The 16,819-nt window shown below is 43.4% G+C and overlaps 1 protein-coding gene across 2 annotated transcripts in view; it reads right to left on the reverse strand.

Moving 5' to 3' along the window:
- LOC119170660 (DNA damage-regulated autophagy modulator protein 1) overlaps positions 1-16,819 on the reverse strand; it is a 55,672-nt gene that overhangs the window by 36,067 nt on the left and 2,786 nt on the right. For both annotated transcript variants that reach the window (XM_037421886.2, XM_037421887.2), the window contains exon 2: positions 3,938-4,099. In XM_037421886.2, coding sequence (XP_037277783.2) covers positions 3,938-4,068 — 131 coding nt within the window. In that variant the 5' untranslated portion in view covers positions 4,069-4,099. The remainder of the gene's footprint in view (positions 1-3,937; positions 4,100-16,819) is intronic.

Consider the following 16,819-nt stretch of genomic DNA (forward strand, 5'->3'; position numbering starts at 1 on the left):
CGAACTGAAGTCTTCGTGACACGGTGTGAACAACGAGACAACTGAAGGCACAGGACGACACAGGTCAAGGCGCTAACTGTCAACTTGTTTTATTTGTGTTCGAAAATAGCAAACTATACATTACCACTTGGATAGGTTGCGAAACCAGTCATGAGTCGACTCACTCACACCCACTGAAACTCCGACTGAATTATCAGTTTGAGTCCGTGCGAGCGCACAATGTATATCTTGAATGAGTTGCATTAAGCTCTTTTTTTTTTTTTGCCGACCAATGCAGTTGTGTCTTGTGTGGCGAGACCATGGAAAGCGCAATAAGCAACTTGCCTGCTTCGTTAACATTTACTTTGTCTATTGTACGTCTGTGTAAATGTATGCGTTAATGCGCTTTTGTTATCGTTGTTCTAAACTGTTCCATGAACAGTCGCTTGTAGCTTGCAGATTGTGGCATACACGCTGAATAAAGTATTGTGACGTGCTGTTGAATAAATACTAAAGCTTGGGAGCTCAAGGTTCGTGACGCGGCCACGTACGCAAGGACACCTATTTTTACGTTCCTGTTCCTACGGCAGATGGGTTCAGATGCGTAAACAGGCAGTTGCTTGTCTGAGAAAATTCGCAGTTATGTATACGTGTTTATCATGCTTCCCCGCAAAAGTATGTGCCTGAATTGGCACTCACGCAGCTGATAGCGGTCGACCCGTCTACCATTTGCATCGCGCCACTTCAAGGCCACCCACTTCGTATCCGCATCTGTTTGTCCACCAGCCAGCAGTTCCCAGAAGCGCGCGTTTTAGAAAGACGCGCTCCCACGCTTCGGGTTTTGTTGAATATTTTCCAAGGAGGTGCGTTTCTCACATTCTCACACTTCCTGAGAATTCTCGCCAATCCATGGTGGTTTGCGCACTTCCTATAGGAACGGGATACGTTTTTAAAACGTTTGATATTAAAGTGAGTGATACTAAAAGTCTAGGAAATATACGCTCAATATCGTAAAAAGGTGCATGAAATAAAATATCTTTTATTATACTAAGATGGAAATGCGACTTCAAATAACATAAGATTGTGTATGTTGCTGTTGTCTTGTGTATTAAAAAATTAAATATAAATAAATTAACGAAACTTGAATGAAGTGTACGTACTTTATTATACTTCGTCTGCGTTTTCGAAGCGCATTCCCGTTTTCGCAATTTATTTATTATCAGAATACTTGTTGTTGGGCTAGTTGGTGGGCTTCAAATAATAAAAATAGACCTATATGCAAAAACGTCGCCAAAGAAAAGATGCGCACACTGGACATATGGTCACTTACGACTGTATTTCTCGCAGACAGCATACCTTTTTTCACGTTTACTGTATCGAAGACGTAAACAGCGAACATGGAGGTGGCACAAAGTCTGTGATGCTTTGGCACCAAGTACATTATTATTATTGGATGCGGCCAAAAATGCAGACAATAAACACATGGCACCAGTTTCAACCTCGTTCACTAGAGAATCTGGTCGTGAGATATGTAAATGTGACAGCTGACCTGCACAAAGCGCTTACTTGGCATGCAAAAAATACGAGTTTCTTTTCAATCACCTGTAGGGGGGTGACACCTACAAATTTCTCGATTCGATCACATTGATAACAAGCCCGCTCATTAGAGATTTCGGCTGTGATGGTGAAGCCACGAGTGAAGGTTCCTATTTGGAGACCCCATTCCTACGCGGGCTTTTCGATCTTTTTTCTTTTGAAGGGCGCACTTAATTAGTCACTAAAACAACGAACGGGTTACCGCGTTCATCTTTTAGTCGGTCCAGTGCTCACGTGAAAAATGATAAATATTCGTGAGTGCACACGCGCACACACACACACACACACACACACACACAAACACACGCACGCACACACAAACACACGTACAAACACACGCACGCACACACAAACACACGCACGCACACACAAACACGCGCACATACATACATACACATATACACACATATACACACATGCATACACACATACACACAAACACATACACACACATACAAACACATACACACATACATACACACACATACACACATACACACTCACACATACACACACATACGCACACGCATACGCAAACAAACACAAACACACGCACACACACGAACAGCACTCGATCGTAACTGACCATAATATTCTTCTAGGCCACACTAAAACAGCTAGCTAGGAAAGTTATCGACGGGGCCATCGCCATAGGAAATCGTGGCCAAATACATCTGCAGAGCCAAGGGCGATCGAGGCTAAATAAAGTGAAAGAAATTAAATGTAGCGTATGTGTCACCCTGCACTCTATTGCGCCCAAGGATGCCGAATTGCTATCTCTATAAGCTACGTTTTCAAATTGCGATTACGTGTTAGCATCGATTCGTCATCCCTTTATTCCTTTCTTTATTTTTTACTTTTTCCTGTTGTTCTGCTTTCTTCTCCTATATGACTGCTTTTTTTTTGTTTCCTAATAAACGTTCATTCGCGAGTCAGCGCATGTTCTGTGCTTTTTTGTATCTTCGTATTCATCTTCATTCACGTGAGCGATACATTGCTAAAAAGGTTAATTCAAACGAATTATCTTAGTTTTAATTTGTACTCATGTTTACTCGATATCCACTTTCCACGAAAGAACAAATTTCTATAAGCACCTGGCCGCCATAGAAGTACGAGCAGGCATCCTCAAACTTCACGCATTCCAATTTCGTTCATGTTCAATCAGGTGACACACTACTATAGGCGTATTAGCAATTACTATTTATCCTGGTATGAGAGGCGTAATTCCCGTAACTCTTCAGCGGTGAACTTGTAAGCCACTGACCGATAATAATTACGTGTAGGAAAATCAATATCACAACTGGCTTGGATCAGTCTTTGCGAATCACGGTAGTGCGTTAACCTGTCGCGAATAGCACTCGCGACGTGAACTTTAGACATGAACTTTAGACTGTGCAAACTCCTCAAGCACCTTTCATCATTGTGACGACTTATCTTTGCGCCATTTGATCAGAATATAGCAAAGTGATGTAAACGTAAGCAAGCGTGTGATGTCTTACATCACAATTTCTGGAGTTTTACGTGCCATAAGTATGACATGTTTATGATGGTCGCCAAATGATTCTGGGGGGCTCGAGAAAAACTTACTACATCTGCACCACGAGCGACGTGCGAACCAGCACGTGGGTTGACTTAAAGTTCCGTTCACCACGAGCCCCTTTCCCAACGTTAACGCGTACTTGCATGTGTAAAGTAGTGCCTAAAAGTATCTTTTAGGCACTGTGACATCACTGTATAGTTTCTGTTCCTGCTACTTGTCCCGAACTCTTCTTTCAGCACGCCATACGCCAGGACGAGCGTTCGTCGCACGTCTGCAGATTCTTGTTCCCCGACGTGATCACGTCATTTCTGAGAGAGAGAGTACGAAATAGAGGCCACAGCATCTTACCCAGCCCCTTAGGCCCGAAGGCGCCAGCGTGTGAGCACGTTAGGGCCCAATTTCACCTTAGCGCGTTCCTATGATACCCCTAATACTACAAATTGCAAGGGAGTTCTGTGGAGTTCCGTAAAATGATGGGAGGGTTCTGTAAGGTATAATGGACAACCAGCTTTTTGAGGCACGAAACAACAATGAAATGCGTGCGGCAGCCAAACAAGTCATACACAACCAGTTTTTTGAGCCACGAAACAACAATGAAATGCATGCGGCAGCCAAACAAGTCATACAAATTGTTCGTTTATAACAAATAAACTTCCCTCTCTGAGAAATACATGTGGACTTCCCTGTGGACTCGTGCTATACGATGGGTGGTTTTCATTTAACTTTTTTTATGATTGTCCTTTTTATATGTCAAACGCATACAAGTAGGGAGAAAGAGAGAAGAAGAAGAAGAAGAAAAAGAAGAGAGATGTAAGCACTCACCTGATGTACGGCAGCCACGGTTGGACGTCGCCATTGCTGACAGCTATGACGTAGCTCGTCATTATACCCACCACTCCACAGAGGAAGCCGAGGTACGAGATGTACTGAAGCTTCGTGATCACAATCTCCATGCTTGCTTTCTTTGTAGACTTTGGAGGTTTCCTGAAAAAGAAAATTACTTCCGTAAATCCTGACTGCACTTTTAAGAAGAGAAATTGGTTGCCTTAAGCCCATTTTCTAATGAACGAAAAATCCGGAGCCCATGGTTGTGACGCTAAGGATCTGTTACCAATAGATGCAGTGTAGCTCACGCTTGCACATTGCGCTAATATACACTCCAATAGCGAAGGCGGTCGGCATGTGATAAAAATGTCTCAATAACAAAAGCTCTGAATGCACGCTTGAATAAACACAACTGGCCGTAGAGGCGTGTAACAATTTTATTTGGACTAGCGACGTCAAACGCTTTAATTTCAATACGTCCAGCTCAATTCAGACAGCTCCTGGCAGCCAATTTACTACGCAGTATATGAGGCTTTTACACTTTCGACACGTCTCCACTCCTGTAAGAAACGAGGGTGAACACATCAATAGCTGAACTTACAGCACAACCAGTTTATCCTCACGGACAAGGTGCACAGACACGGACGCAAGAATGAAGTCAGACAAGCATAAGCCTCAACTGTCAACTTTAAGGGACCACTACGGCAAAAACAAAGGCGGAACGAAAACTTATCTGTACATGACCATGCGAAAGGAGAGCCTATCAATGCTATAGACGCAGTTTGATATGTTCGCCTTCTGCATGGACCAGTGCAGATAAACCAACTTTATAGTTCCGCCTTTTTCCCAAGCCCGTGCAGATAAGCTTTCCTGCCTTATTTCTTTCCCGCCATTCCGCGCCCCTACAGTTGATAGTCAGCGTTTGTAGAGTCTTGACTTCTTTCTGTCTTTTAGGATGAATACTTACCAATTAACTGTGTTCTGTTATTCTAAGCGACCGCTCTCACAATATATACCATGACTGAGTCATGTAGCTCCCTAACCTACTAGCTCAACGTCAAACACAGTGTCCCTTATAGTTTAAGCAACGCATTCACATCCTAAAAGATTCAGCATCTCAATATATAACCATTGCAAAAAAAAAACAGAAAATGCATAGCATATTCACGGAGTGAATTATGATGACTGGGCCGGAGTGTCCGTCCGTCTCCATCGATTCGTCCATCTGTATGTCTGTCTGTCCATCTGTATATCTGTCTGTCCATCTGTCTGTCTACCCACTCCAATCGCACTAAAGCCCACATAGTACGGACGTACAGGGGGACGGACGCTTCGCCCCACTCATCATCATTCACTCTAAGGATACGCTGTGAATTTCTTATAATAACAACGTCATCTATCTTGTTTAGTCGTTAACTATACGAAAACCACTAGCGCCCTCCAGTGATAATAATTCTAAGGACATATACCTTCAACGCCACCAAGCGAACAATTCTTAAAGCTAACTAAAGTGGCTACTACAACATACCAGTGCAGAGGAGGGAACGACCCGCACCCTAAGGATCCTCGCCCTAAAAAAGCACATCTACAGCCCCTATATATTTGAACGTCTCAAAGGCTTTTGTTGAAACGTCTGTTCAGGCACTGATAGGTCTTATACGCGTCCGTGCGCTTGCGCGCTGTGGACTTGTGATGTTAATGCTCACAGCTGAATAGAGTTGCAGCATGTCAGAATAAAAATATTATGAAATATATAGCGCGTATTTTCTACTAAAGACATAACACAAGCTCGTTGTTTTAACAACATTATCTAAACCCTCGGCTGACGTCATAAAAGCAAATGCCTGCGAATGCGTTACGGCTTAGATGAATGGTGCATGACGTGAATCATTGCTTGCATATCGAATATATTTTACATATGCTTGTTGTATGTCAGGGCAAACAATTGATCTTAACAAACCTGTAATAGAACGAAAGTTTTTGCTCACTTAGTTTTGTAACGTATTAATGCAAGATTCGCCCACAATTTCAGCATTTTTTTCGACATCGTTTCATTGATCGGTCAGTTTTTTTTTTTCATAGCATGAATTTTATGGAATCATTAGAGATACAAAGTGCATGCAACACTGTGCCGAGATGTGTCTGTGGTGTGGCTGCAGACCAAAGGAATTTCACAATTCATAGGGGTTTGAAATAAAACCAGCACGTTTAGATATATCTGTGAACAGTAGCATACAGACTTTAAAACGAAGCAGTAGGAGGCACACCTCGTCAGCCGGGATCCTGAGACGCAATTCGTGCTCCTGCACCACGTCCGACAGGCGACGAAAGCCAGTGGAGCCTTGGATTTGAGGCACCACCAAGTTAGCTTTTGAATTCCCCTTAACCCCTTCTACTAGAATGAAGTTTCGTTCTTTTCTTATAATTTTCTTTCCTTTGTTGCTTACTCACGAAGCCTGAATGCCACAGTCACTAGCTTTCATCACTCGGCTTGGCATATGTAACGAATCGAAGCTAATGATCCTTGGGGAACGTGGGCCTTAATTCACCTTGAACACAGTGGGAGATTATTACATCTGGAACAGCGTAAGCGGTTTTCGTTTCACCGCTTATGGCAGTCAGGTACATTATACGGGCATCCATCGCTAGACGGTACGAAAATAACTCCGCTGAGGAAGACATTTCTGGCTCCATCTTTCCACGTTAATAATATGCGCACCTTCAAGAACCGGAGTACAACACCCCCTTGACTCGCTCTGCCAATTTCTTTTGTCTTTTTATTCCCACCTCATTTTCATCGAGTGTATCACGGGAGACACCATACACTACATTGAATCCTCTAGATGAATCAATCTGAACCCTCGCTTTCGAGACCTGTCACTTTTCCATCACTCGCCTGGCGGGACCCATGATGTATTGGTCCGAAAGCTTTGTGTTTCAGTTGTATGACGACGACGCTTTGAAAGAGGTCGCCGAACCGATGAAGCAGAACGGCGGGAGCGCTCCTTTCAGGCGCCACCGAGATTCAAGGTCGAGAACGGCGTCATCAATGACGTCGTGAAACAGACAAACAGTACACATGCAGGTTTTTTGACATAGTGCCTGCGAATTCGCAAGTCGTGCATACACCTTCGTTTGGCTTGCAACCGCATAGCAAGAACACCTTAGTTCGTACATACAATCATCTCCCAAGGGTTGTGTGTGATGCGACAACAACGTACGCGTGTTCCATATGATCTATAAAGCACCGTAATTCCCCGTGTTTTTATGTAAACACCGTGTGGCCATTTTTTTGTGGTGACCACTACTGTTCGACGTTTATTTAACAGCTCCTTGCTGTACAGCGAAGCTAATAATAGTAATTTTTGGGTGTAACGCGTGACAACCACGATATGAATAGGAGGCTTTTGGTGGAGGCCTTCAGAAATTCTTACCATGCCTTGTTCCTTAGCGTGCGTTAATACTACACAGTACACGAGCTTCTATAGCATTTCACCACTCTATCTCACCGCGGACATGCGGTCAATATGTGTGTAACTTAATACTGATACACAGCGTAGAGTACTATAACGAGGTCTTGCTTCTAACACAGAAGCAATCGCCGGCGCAAACTCGTCGAATACTGTCTGAAAGAAAGTACCAAATCATGTGAATCTACGGAAGAAGACGTTAACTAATAACCCGCGTTAGCTTTCTGCACGCCGAATCAGTTTCTGACGAGTTACTTGAACGTCACACTAGCAGTCATAAGCTCCTTTCTCACCTTGCTGTTACTGACACAATCCATTAGTTGTCTTGTTGCAATGTGATTGAAATGTGGGCGAGTTCAAACGATACATTATTTGTACGATTTGCGCGAACAGAACGGAGACGAGAGACGACAACCACACAGTATACGAGCGCTGCAGTATTTAATGATTGAAGATTATTAATACAAAATTGAACGCCCGAAAAAACAACCTTGCGTATCATGCGTACGCAAGAATGTTATGCCACATGAGAGAAACTACCAAGCTTGCGTACTGGTACCTCGCAGTCTAGCAGACAGACAGAAGGTTCAGGTGCAATAATCACTCCACATTTTGATTATGAACGCATCCGCAAGTTCGTGAGCCCTTTTGCCTTTGTGCTTTAACATAGTTAATGTTATTTAAAAAAAAAACACGTCACACCCACATCACCAGCAATGTGATGAAAGATGTGACGTCGGCGTTGCTCTTAGCTTTTTCGCGATTTTCGTGTTTCCTCAAGCGAATTCAAACATTGTAGCCGTGTAGCGCATGCAGCTCTGCAGCCGCTTGTCAATGCTCTGTCGCATATGATCTTTCTTTTCGACCTGTCCTTGTAATGTTCAGGACTTTCAGAGTGTTTCGAATTTATATCAAGCTCATTGAGATGTAGGCGTCATCGCTGAACACATTTATTTCGCACATGACAGTTGAAATCAAAATGCGCAATATTTTGAACGCTGAAGTTGGATGCACCGGTCATTCAAAAAGCCGGAAATATAAAAAATTCGAAAATAAGAAATGTCTTGAAAAGAAGAAAAGAATCATTGACACGTTGAAAACTTCAGATGTGAAGGTGCCGGCATCAACTTCCTATATATAGTCGAAAGTAAAGTATCTAAGCTTAATGCTCCGGTGGGCGTGTCACCCTTGTGTGATGTGTACTCGCTTTCGCTTTCTTTTCAAATTGTCATATTGTCTTCGCAGATGCTTCAACACTTCAAAAAATAATAAAAACAATAAAGTGAAAGAGAAAATACTTCTAGATGGTTGAAGACCTAAAAAAAACAATAAAATGAACAGAGAAATATTTCTTCGTATATTTCTTCTGCATAGCACGGTGATTCCTTTTTTATCGCATTTTCTGACAGATAAGTTGGGTACAATTCACTGCAGAATTCTTGAAACGTCGACATTGTCCAGCCTGCCCTCAACAGTGTCGACGCTGCCTAAAGTTGGGTACAATTCACTGCAGAATTCTTGAAACGTCGACATTGTCCAGCCTGCCCTCAACAATGTCGACGCTGCCTAAACATTTTCGCATAAAACTTGCTTCTTGATTTGTGAGTGGCATGGTTGGCGTCTAATCGCTCCCTCGACGTCGTCTTCTTGTCTTGCTTGCCCCCCTTTCATCATGGCGATGATCCGGGAGATCACAGCTTCCGTGGATTACTATCTTCGATATGACGACGTCAGTGCCTTCCATAGAAAGCTTGGTAATCTTTTGGCGTTGCATTCAGCTCGCTTCCCGCACTTCCAGTAGTGCCGAGAACCTTTTTTCTGTATCAAAAATATGAGCATAACCAGCTTTGCAGCAAGTGTTGCTTTTCTCTTCTCAGTGCACACCGAATCAATGAAATTTCACGTGGTTTTCGGCGTGGTACCCTTCATTTTCGGCGTCCTTCCTTATCGGGATTTTGATTTTTCAATGTTCTGATATCTGGAATTTTCACGATTCGGCTTATTGATTTTTAACATTTTGACAGGGACCCCTATTTCACCGTGGCCCCTGACAGCCACCTCATAATCTGCGTGCTAAAGGCCCAGCGTTGTTTTTAATCTTTAGGGGGCTTTAGATGGACCATGAAACGGTTGAAATCACTCTAGGCACTGTGAGCCATGCAAACGAAAATGATAAGTGTAAGGTTGAGGAAAAACAAGAGATCATAGGGGGCCAAACAACTAACGCGTGTGGAAGACATCTTAGTCTAAGTGAAAAAGGAATAGGCACGAACAGTGCTAACAGCGAGAGGGGCAGACAGGCGCTGTTCACTATGAGTAACCAAATGGATTCCCTGAGGAGGTAAGCATGCGAACGGGAGGCAGAAAGTCAGACGGGTTGATTACATCACGACGTTTGCGGGCACAGAAAGCATCAGATCGAGCCAGACGATAAAACATGCGGGAGGCCTTTGCCCTGCAGTGGACGTAGTATGGAGTATTACAGTAATGGGCTGAAATAAATAACTTCAGATGTTTCTTTTCCATACTGTGTCCATCACACACGCAATAGAATACATTCTAGATGTTCACATGCACCTAAATAGTGCTGAAATAAGTTCTAGGGCACCTTTATGTTGCTGACTGATTACAGAGCGTCAATAAAGCAGGTAGATAAGAGATAGCGCTCCACGCGGGTAGTGAGTTACATACTGGCTTCTCTCCTGAAGTGTTACTTACAATACCTTCAGTGTTCATATACTCGTTATGACGTCGTCAAACAAACAATTGTTGATTCGCACTTGCTCTGTTGACTAGTATACTTCTGGCAACGGGTTCACGAGTGTCCGAGTTGCACGCTGTGAAATTCTACTATAAATGCACAACCAACAAATATCCCGGGACGCAGGAAGTAAGTAAGTGAAAGTATATATCGATTCCGAATTAGAGTTAGGTTTTATCGGGAAGCTTGTAGCACGTAGCACGAGCATATATAGGGCAACAACATGTAATGGTGCAGTCGACACATCGTTGCTCCTACTCGACTTTCCATGGTACATCTATTTGTTTCATCCTTATCACTGGTAGCCATCAAATTTGGGCTTCCGAAACCACTGCGAGAGAAATCGAGTTTTCATGAGGTTTTCATGAGGGATGTGCCGATGACGTCTGGCTTCGTTTTTATTCCCGAAGGAAATCGTAGCGTCTGGGAAGCCAGAACAAGAAGAGAAAAGCTTGGTAAACGCGGCGCGTGCAGACTTCTCTCTTAAGGTCTTCCTGCCTTCCTGAACATTTTCTCGAATTAATTGAGCTTTTGTGCGCAAAAAGAAAAAAAAAATGAAGAGTAAACTTACAACTCATGGGCTTCAAGTCCGGATTGCAAGTTTTTATGGCTGCATAGCTTGGTTCCCTGGCAGTTTGTGAGTCTATGCGTGTGTCTGTGTCTGTACATGGTGTGTGTGTATGTGGATGGTCACGTGTATATGTGCGTATACGTGTGTTTTAAGCTTCAGGTGAAAGGAGAGAAACAGGGTAAAATTTTGGAGAATACGTCTTGATGACGTCAGGGTGTATTACGAAGTTCAAGGCTACACCCAGCGGCGACGCCATCGATTTCGTATGAAGTGACCTATTCAAGTTACAAAAGTTCTGGACGGTTTTTGCTGATAAGCTTGTGCCGCATGAGCGCTTTCATTCCTCATGTCATAGCTCTTGCACCCACCCCCTCGCTGTGGAATGACAATCTGCTTGAAGATAAAAAAAAACATGATCATGGTTCTGTCAATGCAACTCTACAACACAACGGCTGCATACATGTTTTATAGGCTTAGCGATAGATGTATATGACTACATACGCCTACGTATATCGTGAAGTTCATATTAAGTAAGCGCTTCCGCTTAGCTTCAGCATTGCCGGCCCGAGACCTCAGTTGTTTTCCTGTTAATGCCTTCCTGTCCGCGGCTCTGAACGGCGGGGCATAATTTGCAATTATACTTACAGAAATGCCGGAACCTCGTTGATGACCACACTATGGGTTCTCTCCAAATAGTGAGACGTCTGATGCGTGTCACTTGAGCTACGACAAAGACAGCCACGCTAATTGGAGATGGGGAAGTGCCATGGCGTGCCAAACTCTTGCTGTCGTAGGCGTTTTAGTAATAATGCATAGCTAAAAAAAAAGGGCAGCAGGAAATCGCCAGCTGCCGCTTATGTTTACTACAAGGAAAGGAGAGCGCATTATTTCGCCTTCAGGTGATGGGGAAAAATAACTGTGGCATCGTGAGAGCGGGCCCAATGCGCATAGCGCACCTTCAGACCCTCTGTTACCTCTTCGCCCTGTTATTACTGCGACAGCGTTAAAGAGCTCGTTTCGCAGAAATTTCGGTAACGGCGTCGGCGTCGTTGACTGTGAGCGAAAAGTCATCTTATGAGCGACCGAAAAATGGAGAACGATGCAAATAAAATAATTAACTCTGAAGCAGAGTAGGGAACAAACCAGGGTTGTTGTGGTCCACGAAACCCGGGCCGTTTGCTCAACAAGCGGATGATCTACCACATGGCCACGCCTTTGCTTCCGAAGACAGAGGAAAGAACTTCCTCTACTTGGAAATGCAGTGAAAGTAGCTTTCATCCTTCTCAAACACACGCGTCCTCTATACGTGCTTCACAATGGAATATGAAATATTGCAGCAATAGCGCGTGGTCAAGCGTCCATTGCCAACGGGCGTCAAGAGGGAGCACCGAGAAAAAAGGAAGTCAGGGGGGTTAACCAGATGGTGGAATCCTGTATGCTACCCTAAACTGGGGTTGGGAAATAGAGGGTTGAAAGATAGAGAGAGAGAGTTAAAAAATAAGTAAGAGCGATACATGGACACACACACGCACACACAGAATCAATCCACTCAGAGGCGTTCTGACAGGCCAGTATTACGCAAGAAACACAGTAGTGCTTGCGTAATACTGGTATGATGAGTTATGACGATGGCGCAATATACTTTCTTCTGACAGCGGCTGGTCATCTAACTTGTGTAGTGTATGTGATTATCATAATGGCTCCATGGATGAAAGCTGGTACTCCACTACAAAAGGCATACACGCCACTCCATCTATTCCCTTAAGGACACGTAGTGGCTGCATAACAAATTCGAAAAGGTTTCATGCACTAAGTGTTTCAAGTACGCACTAGAGACCGCATGTCACTATCGTGTTCAACTGCTAAAAGTGAAGTTTAGGGTCTCCTAATTTTTTTTTCTACCTCTTGAGGTGGAAGACCAACTCACGTGCATTTAAATGAACAACAGCAGACAGTGTAAAAGTATTTTATAGATTATCGAAAACGCCAGTACACATTACAGTCACTGATTAGCGTGCGCAGGATTCCCCTACAGGGAGGAGGGGGAGCAAAGGTGTATTGCAGGGTTCTCCCCCCTTCTAAGTCAATGTATGAGGCAGACTTTGCGCCCCCCCTCCCCTTCTTTTACGTGACAAGAGAAGGGGGCGCACCCCCCTCCCCCTCTTTCTTCGTGGGCACGCCTATGCAGTCACTACAGGACAAAAATTTTACTCATGGTCTTCTGTCATTCGAGACGCTGCATCCCTAATGTATCAATTTTAAATGAATATAATAAACTGGGTTACCGCCCTAGTTGTAGAAAAGTTAGGACACGCTTGGAAACTAGGGATGTAAACTTGTGGGGATCAATAGATTGCTTCATTGGTGACCGCGAATCATAAGATCCTCGCTAACACTGCATTTTACAAAGATGCAGAGAAACACCGAATCAATACACATTCATAATGACTCATAATGCGTCCTTTTTATTTTTTGTTGTTAAGTGCGTGGTTACATGATCGCTATTTGCTTTATTTCTTTAGCTACGACCACACTGTGGTTAGTAAGTATGACAGAATCACTGTGCTAGAAACAGAACCCAAATTAATCAACGTAACTTATTATTATTATTATTTAACAAGAAGCGGTGCTATTGTTGAAGCTATCGCTCATATAGGTGCGAACTGACGGAGAGGAAAGAACGCAATGGGTTATATACGTTGAAGTACCAGGAATAATGGCATCATAGACGGGCTGCCCGACGTTTCTAAAAGTTGACCTATATTCGTAAAGGGCTCCAGGGTGTCCTTGGCGTGTTAGTTTTGAAGTGGTTAGCCACTGGAGTCTTGTGCCGCCATGAGGTGTTCTTGAATCGCTACAAATTGAGAAAGCCAGTCGTTCGAATTAATTGTCATTATTTATTAATCTCTGTAAAATGCCTCTTCAAACACTCGTTCTACCTCTGAACAGATGGTGACCTGAACACTGAACAGTTTCCTTGAATACTGACTGATAGAGATATGTTTAAGAAAGGTGTTCATATACCGCCGCTTCCCACTGTTACGCATCACAAAAATTTTACCACTTTTATCTCTTAATTCCTGTGACCTCTGTCACTCTATGGTGTTTTGAAAGGTTGATTGGGGCACTCTGCATTGATTTCCGGTCCCTCCTCTGTGGACTTTCTCGCACGCAGCATTCAACAAGTGAATCATATGGTCAATAATTAGTTCAATAATTAAAGTTCTAGCAGCGTTTTCTTTTCTGGATCTCGTAAGTGATGGTGATGTGACTGGAAAACGTTGTTCTGGACGATGATTGCTGTAGCCGCATTCATGCAGGGAATTGAATAAATGTGTGTCCTTCTGAAACGGCCGCGTTCTGCTTACGCCCACCAACACCCGTATATAATGACATCTGCTTGGTGAACCAAAAAGGTACAAACATCAGCCGCATGCAAGAAAGACTTGGATTGCCAGCAAGGAGCTGCTGGAGGCCATGGATCGAACTGATAAGAAAAACGTGCAGATCGGAGAAAATCAAGGACCTTCGCTTGTTCCGCGTTACGGAGTAAGTGCCTGCATTACAAGTCGCAGCTGCTTCACCTTTATCTATACCTAGAAAAAATGGGAATGGCACGGTCGTACAACGTTGCAATGTTGGCACAGGAACGTCAATGTCTCCGGCCCGTTTCCCGAAGTTCAAGAAAGGAAACATTTTGCTTTCGGTAAACAGTGTTTCGCGACGACGTCAGTTCGTATCGCACGGCTCCGTATTTATTAACCGGACTTAAATTGATATTCCCACAGCACTCCTTGAAATAAATGCTCAAATTAATGAAGGTCGAAGCCATCGACCAAAACGATTGGCCACGTACGGTAGTTAGAATAGAAAACAGTTAAGTATAATCTGCTGCCGCATGGTATTATAACCAAGGGTTTACACGTTACCTCACCATGTGCCAACCTGTTTGCCTTCTTCAAAGCGACTAGCCACTGAACGTCAAACTAACGTCAAACATTGCCCTTGCCCTGGTTTGTAGTTTGTGGAGCTGAAACACCAGTCTCTAGATGCCCCTTCTTTGTTCGATGTGGACTATGTATAGCGGGAACGCATTGCAGAGCGATAACAGGTTTCCCCCGTTTCTTCTTAGGTATTTTTCTTTGTTTCTAGAAAAATAATGAATTGAAGAAATGTTAACAACGAGAATATAACCCGCTATTGTTTACTAATAAAAGAAAGACGTCTGCAATTGTTATATTTTATGGGATTATTGCTTGTATGTTCATATGAATCTGGAAACTCAACAAATAAACATATATCATGATCAAGGATAACTTGAATGAATCATAAGACAAGTCGGCACAGTAAATAGATATCAATTACTGATCGTTGTAAAAACACAGATTAATAATCCGAGAGTCTATTATATCGCAAGCATAACCACCTGATAGAAAAATGCATCGGACGAAATAAAAAAAAACAATAAAAGAAGGCGCTGAATGCTGATCAAAGTAAATTCAAAGGTATAGTTGCTATGTATTTTCTTTTGTTAGCTGAGAGCGCTACCGGTCAGGTTTACTTATTTTGCGGTGCTGATACATTAGCTCTAATGGCTGGCCAACACCTGTAGCCTAAAACGGCTCCTTCACTGTCGACAACTGCTCTCAAGCTTCAACTGTAGCAGACGTTTCGCGACAGCTAAGTAAAACAAATAGCGATCCTTTAACCAAGCTCTTAACAATAAAAAAAGTAGAAAAGAACACGTTATCAGCCATAATGAATGTGCATTGATTCGCTGTTACTCTACAACTTTGTAAAATGCAGTGTTAGCGAGGATCTTATTGTTCGCGGTCACCAATGAAGCAGTCTATCGATCCCCACAATAATTCAGCGAAGAATTGACGACGCGAGGCGCGTTTCCAGAATGCGGTCACGAGACATCCGAGCTCGTAGATATTCGTTTTCAAGGTAGCGGTAAATTGTTCCTTCTTCGCGAGTTGCGCAAGCAGTGCGGCCCAGAGAAGGCTTCCGAGGAGGAATAACGGAGCAGGGGAGACAACTCTTGACCATGAGACTGTATGGCTATAGGCCACTTTTTTTTTCATCTCAAGGCTGGGCAAGTGGTGCCATGACTTCAGATGTAATCGCTGGATGCTGTCGAGGTTGGCACTGAGGCTTTGTACCACATCTTTCTTTTCATAAATAGTGGAGACAGTCTTGTCTCGGGTAAAAGCAAGAGAGAAGTTAATTTAGCATCAAAAGGGATGCGAGGTGCCCGAAGGTGCAACAAGTTGTTCGTTAATAGCGATATATTCTTCGAAGTCCTGACACATGTAACAATTCTGCGACTTTCAGTTAGCAACTGCGCGTGTCGTAACGTGACGGCACAGCGAAGGTGAGAAGATTCATCCGCTATGTTATGGCTTAGTATATTAAAGGCCATAGAATTAAACAAGCTGTATTGTCTGGCCGTGACCTATACGAGTCCTAATGTTTTGCAGCGGTACATTTTCAATGCTGTCAATCTACCAGTTTTGAATTGCACAATGTAGTATATGAGGATTCACGTACCAAAACAACGATACCGGAATAGGGGCCGCCATAGAAGCTTACTGCAAAAATTTAGACCACAAGTTGTTTTCTTTAATCAACGTTAACATCACACAGTACCGGGACCTATGACATGCCACCGCCATTTCCATACGACCTTCCTCACAATCATATCTTGCCTTTAGGACGTTCTACTCAAGATAATATTACTGTTATGTTGCCGCCATCAAACTGCGATCACCACGGCTGGAAAAAAACCCGAGACTTTGGTGTCAGCACATATGATGAATGGCGCACAATAAAAGCGGCATAAAATAGATTCGGAACGCATCTTTCGAAAATCCCAGCCACGTGCACCATTGACCCGTCACATACGTAGCGATAAACAATTTTCTTTTGTCAATGAAGATGAGGTGCCAACAATTATTGAATTAGGAGTGCTTCTACTCACTGTACTTTTCACAGTGCGACTTTTGATACCTTGGTGATTGCAGGTGGCGCAATACGCCACGTTGCATATGCGACGTCAAGCAGCACGCACCCAT

Source organism: Rhipicephalus microplus, chromosome 2 (assembly GCF_043290135.1).
Source record: "Rhipicephalus microplus isolate Deutch F79 chromosome 2, USDA_Rmic, whole genome shotgun sequence".
In the NCBI taxonomy this organism is placed as follows: Eukaryota; Metazoa; Arthropoda; class Arachnida; order Ixodida; family Ixodidae; genus Rhipicephalus; species Rhipicephalus microplus.